Genomic DNA, 12,211 nt, shown 5'->3' with positions numbered 1-12,211 from the left:
AAAACATTTATTTCCTGTCACTTCTCTCCCATATTCTGAACAGCCCCACCACCACTGTAAAACTGTCTAACCTGGATGTTCTGTAGAACCCACCATAGTACAGAGACAGCGTTTGTCAAGGAAATGATCTAATGCATCGACCAATAAACGACTGAGGCTCTGTGACTGTTCTCATATTCCTTGATGTAAGAGCAGGGATTGACGCTGTCGACCAAACTAACAGACAGGTATCAATTTATTTTTCTGCCCAGTGAGACCACTGATTGCTCCAAGGCTATATATGGTGTTCCACAGGGCTCTGTGGAGGGGCCGTTTCTGTTCACATTATACATGCTGATCGTCTGGCAGAGGTGGCACCACAGGCCCCAGAGTGGTGTAGCGGAAAACAAAATTCTGGGGTACATCATTTTTCCTGATCTGGTAAGCTAACCAGGTAAAACTCCAGCCCTTATACGGTATGAGGTGATTCATCTGTTGAATATGGGCTATGATGGGACCAGAGTTTTTCTAATCAGGTCACATGGTTTTAAAGAACTCCTGGCCTTGGGGAGGATGAAAGCCCTGTTAAACTGCAGCAACCTTGTACTTGTTGTTATGAATTATATTTTAAAGAAGGACTGGGGGGGGGGGGGGGGGTCCTATAAACAGACACTCAGAAAGCTACATGATTAGATAATATGCAGGTTTGCATCATGTAGTCCTGCTCCTGCTCAACTGTAATACTCATAACAAAATGTACTCACAGTCCATGTCAGCTACTGTGTTTAATGATTAATTCAAGTTTATACTCTTGGATTGAAAAAGTCTAGGTAACCTGGTTAGCCCAAGTTGAAATATAAACCAAATGTAATCCCATTGGGTTATAAATAGCCCACACTACGTTACCACTTCGTTTACCCTGGCCAGAGGGACAGGGCCCATAGGAGGCCTGACTATGCAGCTGCTGTTAGTAGCCTACAGTGGATCGGACTCAAAAAGTGTCTCGTTACCATGCAACACATGTCAGATCGCTAATGTTTAGGAGTAAAGGCTGCTCCATTGATGTAAGGAGTTTTTGCTTGTGTCTGTTGGGAGTGATGTGCTATCAGCTCGCTAAATAAATACCAGAGGAAAGTGGAGAGCGCCTTGAGCATTAATCTGATTGGTCAAGACACACAAAGAGCCTGTAGCAGCGCTTCGGTGTGAAAGACAGACAAATCATGAGGCAAATCGGTCTAAAAAAACAGCACTTTGCCCCTTTTCTTTTACACTTTGCGTAGATATATTTTATTAAACTAAATCAAAAGTGATTGAAAAGTGCTGTGGCAAATGCTGCCTCGCTACACATTTTCCGGCAGCCCTGATGGCAGGATGTTACCCATAAACAGTGTCTGTTTTCACCGCTATGCTTGTTGACCCCAGGAAGAGTAGCTGCTGCTTTAGCACCAGCTAATGGGGATCCTAATAAAATACTAAAAATGCTGACAATAGACAACGTTTTAAAGAAACATGGCGAGGCAGTCTGCATTTTAGAGGCTTGACTCAAAAATATTAGAATGAGAAAAAGATACATTCAAAATGGTATACAAGCGTCGTTACTCCGGCTGCATGATTAGTGTGTGTGTGTGTGTGTGTGTGTGTTTATTCTATAAGAGCTCATGAATTCCTACAGGTCCAAAGGGGCAAGGGTAAGTATGTCTGGGAAACATCTGGTCTGAAGGAGAGCTGACGTGCACACACACGTGTGTCGCTTCTAGAGCTAACAAATACCACTCTCAGGGTCACAACACACACGCATGCATGTAGCCACGTACACACACACACACACACACACACACACACACACACACACACAGACAGACAGACAGACAGACAGAGCGGTTACAGAAACACAGGGTAGAGTTACATGTCAGATGGGACCACTCTTTACTTTACAAAGCCTGTGCTTCCTGGATGTGTCATGCAAGGGCGAACGGATTAACACACACAGAAATACCCACAGACAGCTTCAGAGTGTGGGACTCAGTGGGGCACGGGGTATCTGGGTGATCCTTCAGCATGGTAACTATCAATCAGCACCACTGTATCTGAGTGACAGCTTCCTGTTTGGACAGGAAGTGTTTTTTTCCAAGTAGAGGGTGAGGTCAGAGTGGGTGCATGTGCGTGTGTGTATTTTTTTGTGTTCTTTTGTGTTTGTGTGTGTGTTGGACTTACTTCTGTTCCGGCAACCATAGGGTTCCCCAGGTCACACACCACGAGTCTGGAGTCATTCACCATCCTGTACTCACAGTTCAACCTGGATAGAGCCTAGAGAGGAGAGGAGGTGGAAGGGAGAGGGTGGCAGAGAGGTGATATGTGGGGGAAGGGAGGAGAGGAAGAGAGTGATGAATGTTCTGACAGTAACAACCTCATCTCATCCATCTTAGGGCCCCATTACACATTCATTCACTCACTCTCTAGAGAAAAAACCCTGAGGTTGTCAACAGGATGTAATGTAATGGTAAAGAGGTCAGCAAGGCTGTAGGGTCTAGTTGAGCTGGGCTAGGGTTGGGGCCAGTGTGGGGGGGGTGGGGGGTGGAAGTGTGTGTGGGAATGTGTGTTCTCACCTCTATCCTGCGTTCCACTCCTATGTAATCAGCCTCAGGGGGTAGGAGTGTGTGTAGCTCTGTCTCATATGCCCCCTCTCCTTCGTTAACCGCGTTTATGGTCAACATGACCAGGTTGTCATCCCCGACCACCAGCTCTGTACGGTCTCTGTGTTTGTGTGTGTGCAGGAGAGAGAAATAAACAAGTCAATACTATGTCAAACAGTAGAGGTCGGAGTGTGTGTGTGTGTGTGTATCAGTCAGAGGAGAATGACAGGGTTTGTGATGGGCTGCCATTGCAATTGCATACAGATGAAAACAGAAGAAAAACATGCACGCGCACGCGCACACACACACACACACACACACACACACACACACACACACACACACACACACACACACACACCACACACACACACACACACACACACACACTATCTTGCTAATGTAAACAATTAGAGAGCAAACTTCTCTCCTTGCGTGCTGTAACACAGTCCTAGCCTTTGTTTAGGTGTGCGTGTGCGTGTGTGAGTGTGTGTATGAATGTGTGCGAGTATGTACATACGTTGAAAGTTTACAGGTTGACAAGGACTTTTCTGAATCTTCCCAGCATGCCTCACTTGACAGGGCAGGGCACAACACACACCACAAGGCGTAACACACCCCTATCTCAGTAAGGTTACTTAACTACTGTTTTTAAAATGAGACTGTAATGGTTTCATGTTGACGTATATGCTACACATGTTACATACAGTACATACTTACATGCTTGCAGATAGCTGGAGGTCTGGAATACACTCGTTGTCTTCCCCACAGTCCAGCAGAATATATGCCTGAGAAATAAAGGAGAAAGGGAGAGAGCGATGGGGAGAGGGACGGGGGACGGGGGTTAAGGTCGAGTCTAACGGTACTCATATGCTGTAAGTGGTCTTGATTGGATGAGAAAGAGAGCCCACACACACCTGTTCCTGCAGGAAGGTACTGCTGTAGCGGTTGAGGACAGGGGGGAGGTCCAGGTTGGATGGAGGGGCTAAACTGTAGTTCAGAGCCAATGAGATGGGAGTCAATTTATCCCTAAACTCATCCTCCCCCTGAGGGACAGAGAGAGAGAGAGGGGGGGGGGAAGATACCGTGTAACAGAAAGTTTGTTCACTATAACACAATAACTGGTCCAAAAACAGGTTCAGCTGAGTTGACAGATACAGTGCCTTGTGAAAGTATTCGGCCCCCTTGAACTTTGCGACCTTTTGCCACATTTCAGGCTTCAAACATAAAGATATAAAACTGTATTTTTTTGTGAAGAATCAACAACAAGTGGGACACAATCATGAAGTGGAGCGACATTTATTGGATATTTCAAATTTTTTTAACAAATCAAAAACTGAAAAATTGGGCGTGCAAAATTATTCAGCCCCTTTACTTTCAGTGCAGCAAACTCTCTCCAGAAGTTCAGTGAGGATCTCTGAATGATCCAATGTTGACCTAAATGACTAATGATGATAAATACAATCCACCTGTGTGTAATCTGTGTGTAAAACCTGTGTGTAAAAAGTGTCGTTTAAAGTTTGCCACAAGCCACCTGGGAGACACACCAAACATGTGGAAGAAGGTGCTCTGGTCAGATGAAACCAAAATTGAACTTTTTGGCAACAATGCAAAATGTTATGTTTGGCGTAAAAGCAACACAGCTGAACACACCATCCCCACTGTCAAACATGGTGGTGGCAGCATCATGGTTTGGGCCTGCTTTTCTTCAGCAGGGACAGGGAAGATGGTTAAAATTGATGGGAAGATGGAGGGAGCCAAATACAGGACCATTCTGGAAGAAAACCTGATGGAGTCTGCAAAAGACCTGAGACTGGGACGGAGATTTGTCTTCCAACAAGACAATGATCCAAAACATAAAGCAAAATCTACAATGGAATGGTTCAGAAATAAACATATCCAGGTGTTAGAATGGTCAAGTCAAAGTCCAGACCTGAATCCAATCGAGAATCTGTGGAAAGAACTGAAAACTGCTGTTCACAAATGCTCTCCATCCAACCTCACTGAGCTCGAGCTGTTTTGCAAGGAGGAATGGGAAAAAATGTCAGTCTCTCGATGTGCAAAACTGATAGAGACATACCCCAAGCGACTTACAGCTGTAATCGCAGCAAAAGGTGGCGCTACAAAGTATTAACTTAAGGGGGCTGAATAATTTTGCACGCCCAATTTTTCAGTTTTTGATTTGTTAAAAAAGTTTGAAATATCCAATAAATGTCGCTCCACTTCATGATTGTGTCCCACTTGTTGTTGATTCTTCACAAAAAAATACAGTTTTATATCTTTATGTTTGAAGCCTGAAATGTGGCAAAAGGTCGCAAAGTTCAAGGGGGCCGAATACTTTCGCAAGGCACTGTATTTTGAGAGGATCTTGTCCAAACACAGCAAGGATGGAGGCCTCTTTTCTTAAAAAAAAAACTCAAATTCATTTTTTTGGCAAAGGAGTGTGTTTGACTTACTCGTAGGTAGACAGTATAGTTCAGGCAGGAGTGAGGACGGCTGTGGCCAAGCGTTAGGACCCCTGTGTGTTGGGGCTGATGGGAATCCAGGAAATAAACTCTCTTAACTCCGCCCCTCACACCTTTAAGCCAATCCAGTTGCAGCTCTGCATTCAGGACTGGGAGAGGTGGAGGAGAGAGGGGGATGGAGGGAGAGAGTGAGTGAGTGAGGAGGGGTTCCATATGGTCCCATCGTGTGCGGAAGTGTGTGTTTATTCTCATCTGGTGTGCAGGAGGGAACCATGGGTACGGTCTACTTTATCCCTTTTAGTTTCTACAGAGCATCATTAGCCAGTGGAAACAATGCATTCATACAGTTAGCATCTCTAACACTAACTTATGCATAAACCTCTCCCTCCCCCCTCTTCATCCCCAGTCAGAGCTACTTACCTACAGAGTCTGGGATCCCCACACCGCTCACCTTCGCACAAATATCTACCCTTAGACTGGATAACAGAGAGAGAGAGAGGTAGAGAGACATGGGAGATTGAGACAGGATAAAACAATTGCTCCTCTGTATGTCAGTGTGTGTTTGTGTGAGCGCGCTCATCTCGATCACACACACACACACACACACACACACATACACACACACACACACACACACACACACACACACACACACACACACAGGTTCTCTAGCAGTGAAATGCCTGCCAACCAGAACCATCCAGGACAGAACAATGAGCTCCAATTAGAAGAAAAACTTCCTCTTCACTGCTCGTCCTCTCAGTCTCCCCAAAACAACCAGGAAAACTTCCTCTTTACTGCTCGTCCTCTCAGTCTCCCCAAAACAACCAGAAAAACTTCCTCTTTACTGCTCGTCCTCTCAGTCTCCCCAAAACAACCAGAAAAACTTCCTCTTTACTGCTCGTCCTCTCAGTCTCCCCAAAACAACCAGAAAAACTTCCTCTTTACTGCTCGTCCTCTCAGTCTCCCCAAAACAACCAGAAAAACTTCCTCTTTACTGCTCGTCCTCTCAGTCTCCCCAAAACAACCAGAAAAACTTCCTCTTTACTGCTCGTCCTCTCAGTCTCCCCAAAACAACCAGAAAAACTTCCTCTTTACTGCTCGTCCTCTCAGTCTCCCCAAAACAACCAGAAAAACTTCCTCTTTACTGCTCGTCCTCTCAGTCTCCCCAAAACAACCAGAAAAACTTCCTCTTTACTGCTCGTCCTCTCAGTCTCCCCAAAACAACCAGAAAAACTTCCTCTTTACTGCTCGTCCTCTCAGTCTCCCCAAAACAACCAGAAAAACTTCCTCTTTACTGCTCGTCCTCTCAGTCTCCCCAAAACAACCAGAAAAACTTCCTCTTCACTGCTCGTCCTCTCAGTCTCCCCAAAACAACCAGAAAAACTTCCTCTTTACTGCTCGTCCTCTCAGTCTCCCCAAAACAACCAGAAAAACTTCCTCTTTACTGCTCGTCCTCTCAGTCTCCCCAAAACAACCAGAAAAACTTCCTCTTTACTGCTCGTCCTCTCAGTCTCCCCAAAACAACCAGAAAAACTTCCTCTTTACTGCTCGTCCTCTCAGTCTCCCCAAAACAACCAGGAAAACTTCCTCTTTACTGCTCGTCCTCTCAGTCTCCCCAAAACAACCAGAAAAACTTCCTCTTTACTGCTCGTCCTCTCAGTCTCCCCAAAACAACCAGGAAAACTTCCTCTTTACTGCTCGTCCTCTCAGTCTCCCCAAAACAACCAGAAAAACTTCCTCTTTACTGCTCGTCCTCTTAGTCTCCCCAAAACAACCAGAAAAACTTCCTCTTTACTGCTCGTCCTCTTAGTCTCCCCAAAAAAAACAGAAAAACTTCCTCTTTACTGCTCGTCCTCTTAGTCTCCCCAAAACAACCAGAAAAACTTCCTCTTCACTGCTCGTCCTCTCAGTCTCCCCAAAACAACCAGAAAAACTTCCTCTTTACTGCTCGACCTCTTAGTCTCCCCAAAACAACCAGAAAAACTTCCTCTTTACTGCTCGTCCTCTTAGTCTCCCCAAAACAACCAGAAAAACTTCCTCTTCACTGCTCGTCCTCTCAGTCTCCCCAAAACAACCAGAAAAACTTCCTCTTTACTGCTCGTCCTCTCAGTCTCCCCAAAACAACCAGAAAAACGTCCTCTTTACTGCTCGTCCTCTTAGTCTCCCCAAAACAACCAGAAAAACTTCCTCTTTACTGCTCGTCCTCTCAGTCTCCCCAAAACAACCAGAAAAACGTCCTCTTTACTGCTCGTCCTCTTAGTCTCCCCAAAACAACCAGAAAAACTTCCTCTTTACTGCTCGTCCTCTTAGTCTCCCCAAAACAACCAGAAAAACTTCCTCTTTACTGCTCGTCCTCTCAGTCTCCCCAAAACAACCAGAAAAACTTCCTCTTTACTGCTCGTCCTCTTAGTCTCCCCAAAACAACCAGAAAAACTTCCTCTTTACTGCTCGTCCTCTCAGTCTCCCCAAAACAACCAGAAAAACTCCTCAACTGGCCAAAGCTCTCAATAAAACAACTATTCAATAAAATAAAAAGCAACAATCCCAGACAGTCCTAAAAACTCCCTAATAGTACATGTGTTGTTGTGTCCTGTCTCGTTCCTCCAGCCAGTCTGATGGTTTATTTCAATCAGCTGTGTTTGTTTTGACAGAAATCCACAGTTTGGTGCCGTCTGTCAATCTGCCCAAACGCACCATGTCTCTGTCCTGCCAACACACATAGCCTAAAATTCACCCTATTGGTCAATTGTCTGTCACTCACTAGGTTACCTAGTGACTGCGTGTGTGTGTGTGTTTGTGTGTGTGTGTGTGTGTGTGTGTGTGTGTGTGTGTGTGTGTGTGTACTCACCAGGTCACCATGATATCAGATTCTGTCAGGAGGCAGGATCGGTCATCAGGGTTCAGGATTCTAGGAGTCAGGATCATCTCTGCCTCCACTGACACTACAGGACGAGCCCTACACACACACACACACACACACACACACACACACACACACACACACACACACACACACACACACACACACACACACACACACACACACACACACACACACACACACACACACACACACACACACACACACACACACACACACACACACACACCTCACCATTGTAAACTAGCAGCTAATCTGATACATGAAACAATGTAGTCTAGCCAATCAGATAATTAGATATCTTACCTGTACACCGACACCTCCCCTTTACCAAATGCTCCCACTATCAGATCTACAGTGAAAGAGAGAGAGAGAGAAAGAGAGAGCGAGACAGGGAGACTGCATGAGCTTCAAAGAAACGCACAGATGGGACTGATTTCAAGGTCTCCAGCAATCTTCATCAAGCACAGACCTCTCACGTTTTACACACACTGACACAGATACACACACATACACAAACACATTTAGTCTGTACCAGCTTTGAGTAGTGAATATAACTATTTTTGCAGCACTATTTTGGTTCAGAATGAAACTATCCAAATAGGAACACAGTGTCTGTGTGTGTGTGTGTGTGTGTGTGTGTGTGTGTCGCAACGGAGACAACGGTGTGTGTCGCACATTCCAGCTCCATTAGAACATTCCCATTGGTCCAATCAGAAACCTCTGCTACACAACAAGAACATTCCCTCACTTTACTATAATCATGTGCCTTATACAACTAGTCAGTCTGTAGCAGCCACACAACTAGTCCAGTGCTCTACTCAGTTAATTTGTGTTTATGTGTTTTGAAGATGAAGAGTCTTAATTGGGTTTTTGTTTAAAATAGAGCTGCACTTTAATGAGTGTGGTCACGGGAGACATACCACTCTCTCACACACACACACACACACACACACACACACACACACACACACACACACACACACACACGTTGACTGAAAGTCTGAAACCGCAGTGGGAAAGAGACTTAATCAATACAAGCCTTCCCTGCCAGATACACTAAGCTAACACAACGCTAACACAGGACTGACCCCCAACCATAGATCTAGCTACCCCTGTCACTGGAAGACAGAGGTTAAGCTAAGCTCTGAATCTGATACAGCACTGGGACTGGGGACAGAGGCTAAGACAAGTCATTCTAGTATGAATGAGGCTGAGGGACAGAGGCTAAGATAAGTCATGCTAATATCAATGAGGCTGAGGGTCAGAGGCTAAGGTGAGTCATGCTAATATCAATGAGGCTGAGGGTCAGAGGCTAAGTTTACTCATGATAATATATCAATGGGACTGGTTAAGCTCATTAGTTCTGACCTCTGCAGTTCTGTTTGAAAGAGTTCTGAGCTCTCTACTTCCATTGGTCTAGTGAATGGGGAAAAATGTGGTTTTGAAGACACGTGACAGAGAGGTTGTTTCTAGTTTACTAGTAACAGTCAAGTCGAGAAATCCTCCTCAGATAGCCTCTTATCTGTTGGGAATATACATACCTGGCTATCCATCAAATGAAACGGACTAGGTTAAGTCTTGATGCTGATAGAGGGCTAGAGTGTGACAAGACCATGCACACTGTGAGTGACATCTGTTTAAATGGTTAAACTATTAGAATCAAATAAGATGTATTGAGTGTGTGTATGTGTGCGTGTTTGCACACATGCGTTTGCCTCTGTATGCGTGTGTGTTCTTGTGTGTGCGCGCGTTTAAGTGAGCGTGAGTCTAAATTGAATGTAGGAGTGGTCCATCTGTTTTTGCTGTCAGTGAGAGTGCCTTAGCCTGCTGGTCCTCTGAAACCACAACATTACACCCTAGCCCCCAGTGTGTGTGTGTGTGTGTGTGTGTGTGTGTGTGTGTGTGTGTGTGTGTGTGTGTGTGTGTGTGCGTGTGTGTGCGTGTGTGTGTGATAGGTGTAACAAGGGGCCGGCAGAGGAAGTGGGACCTCTAGCTGTCTGTGGGGTACGCGGTGCAGTTGGAAAGGTAGAGGTGAGGAGGGAAGGTGGAAAGGGGGAAAGGAGGAAGAGGGGGAACGAGGCAGAGAGGAGGAAAGAGGACAGCAGCTAAAGCACTTGGCCTTTCAACCACAGTCTGTAAAAGTCATCAGAGCTAAGGTGTGCTTTCAGCAGGCAGATCTAACCGCACACACACACACACACACACACACACACACACACACACACACACACACACACACACACACACACACACACACACACACACACACACACACACACACACACACACACACACACACGCAAAAAGTACAGTCCAAACATCAGCTCAGCCTCAGGGACCCTAACTTCCAACAGAAGAATGCTGCTCTCATTCCAAAGTCCTGGATCTGTCCGTCTTACACTCCAGAGAAACCCAACCCCACTTCTACCGTAGGTGTATGTGTGCATACGTGCGTGCCAGTGGAGGCTGCTGAGGGGAGGACGGCTCATAATAATGGCCGAAATGAAACGAATGGAATGGCATCAAACAACTGGAGACCATGTGTTTGATGTATTTGATACCATTCCCCAGATCCGCTCCAGTCACTACCATAAGCCTGTCCTCCCCAATTAAGGTGCCACCAACCTCCTGTGGTGTGTGCCTAAGTGTGTGTGTGTGTGTGTGTGTGTGTGTGTGTGTGTGTGTGTGTGTGTGTGTGTGTGTGTGTGTGTGTGTGTGTGTGTGTGTGTGTGTGTGTGTGTGTGTGTGTGTGTGTGTGTGTGTGTGTGTGTGTTTGTATGTGTTTGTGTGTGTGTGCGTGCACTCCCATAGGTACATCTGTACTCCTTACCCGGCCGTTCTTTTCCCTCTGAAAAGTGCTACTGACACAGAGGCTGATTTGGGGTAAATGTACTTTTGGAGTAAATAAAACATAGCCTATGGCACACTTTCCCCTTCCAAGTCAATCATATTTCTACACTGAAAAAACATGTCTGCCACCACTGATTTGAGGTTAGTATGTAAACACACACACATACAGACACACATTTGGAGTAAGTGTACCTTTGGGGTATGCTGAGTAACTAAACCTCTAGGCCAGTCCGGACTCCCTGCTCTGAGAAATATGGCTGCCATCCAACGTTTACACAACCTGTCAGAGACTGGCTGCTTCAAACTTCTGTATGAGCTCTCTCTTTAGAACCAGTGTTCAGTGTGTCCACTGTCAAAGTGTTCAGTGTGTGTGTGTGTGTGTGTGTGTGCTGTGTGTGTTTTATGTTCAGTATGGCTGAGTCAGTGGGAATGCTGATTGGCAAGTTATAAATGTCTACAGCATTTGATCTCTACCGCTGAACATAATTCCTGCCATCAGGCCATCTGACCCCTGACACACACACACAAAACTGACCTTAACCTTAACCCTAGGAGTGGGAACAGCAGAGCTTCCCAGGGTCAGTGTGCGTCTAGCAGGCTGTAACCTCTGTGTACTAGGGACATCTCCTGCTGTTCCTGACTGACTGCTCTCTCTGACTCTGACCCAGTCACTTCTCCAGGGTTAGTTTAAATAGGAACACTCCTTCCAAGAAGCTGATGTGCAACCTTGTTGTGAAAGACCTCAAAGACCTCAAAAAAAAGCCTCTGAGAGATGCCGCCTAGACTTGAGCTCGGTGGGTTATTGCAGTCTTGAGGCGTGCAGACAATCGAGGTTTGATACCTAGCTGGACACATGAGTCCCCTGGTAGAGACACACGGCTGTATCCATCAGGAACACTGATCCATCTCTCTAATCCTCCCTCCCTTCTCTCTCTAAGACTAACATGGGTTTTGTACCTATGGGATCATACAACTTCACCTATAGAAACAGACTTATGCACAGAAACACACCGTGAAACAGGCACACAGATGCCTTAGCAGTCCTCTCATAATGATGAAACATCTAAGGGTCCTTTACCAAAGTGTGACTTTACTAACATATTAACGACAGACTATATGTATGTGTGTGTGTGTGTGTGTGTGTGTGTGTGTGTGTGATCGCTATGCCACCAGGGAGCTTTCCCTCCACTACCAGATCTTTCCCAGAGGGTCTTAGAAAGCCTGAGTTACAACACGCACGCGTGTGTGTCTGCATGCTTATATGTATATGCATTGTGTTTGAATAGTGTGTGTGACTGAGTAACTCGATGTGGGGTGATTCTGTATATGGTCTGGCTTTGGTTCATAGCCTGGCACAGACTCAACACTTACACTCAGAGGCCAGTGAAATAGATCAC

At 45.7% G+C, this 12,211-nt stretch overlaps 1 protein-coding gene across 1 annotated transcript in view; it reads right to left on the bottom strand.

Annotated features, from left to right (window-relative positions):
* LOC110534631 (integrin alpha-8-like) overlaps nt 1-12,211 on the bottom strand; it is a 53,580-nt gene that overhangs the window by 21,631 nt on the left and 19,738 nt on the right. Inside the window, exons 14-21 of the mRNA XM_036944640.1 lie at nt 8,268-8,313; nt 7,929-8,036; nt 5,498-5,553; nt 5,069-5,226; nt 3,530-3,658; nt 3,333-3,400; nt 2,586-2,733; nt 2,194-2,286 (exon numbers count right to left, since the gene is read on the bottom strand). Coding sequence (XP_036800535.1) covers nt 2,194-2,286; nt 2,586-2,733; nt 3,333-3,400; nt 3,530-3,658; nt 5,069-5,226; nt 5,498-5,553; nt 7,929-8,036; nt 8,268-8,313 — 806 coding nt within the window. The remainder of the gene's footprint in view (nt 1-2,193; nt 2,287-2,585; nt 2,734-3,332; nt 3,401-3,529; nt 3,659-5,068; nt 5,227-5,497; nt 5,554-7,928; nt 8,037-8,267; nt 8,314-12,211) is intronic.

This window comes from Oncorhynchus mykiss, chromosome 2, assembly GCF_013265735.2.
Source record: "Oncorhynchus mykiss isolate Arlee chromosome 2, USDA_OmykA_1.1, whole genome shotgun sequence".
In the NCBI taxonomy this organism is placed as follows: domain Eukaryota; kingdom Metazoa; phylum Chordata; class Actinopteri; order Salmoniformes; family Salmonidae; genus Oncorhynchus; species Oncorhynchus mykiss.
This window is presented reverse-complemented; position numbering and strand designations above follow the sequence as displayed.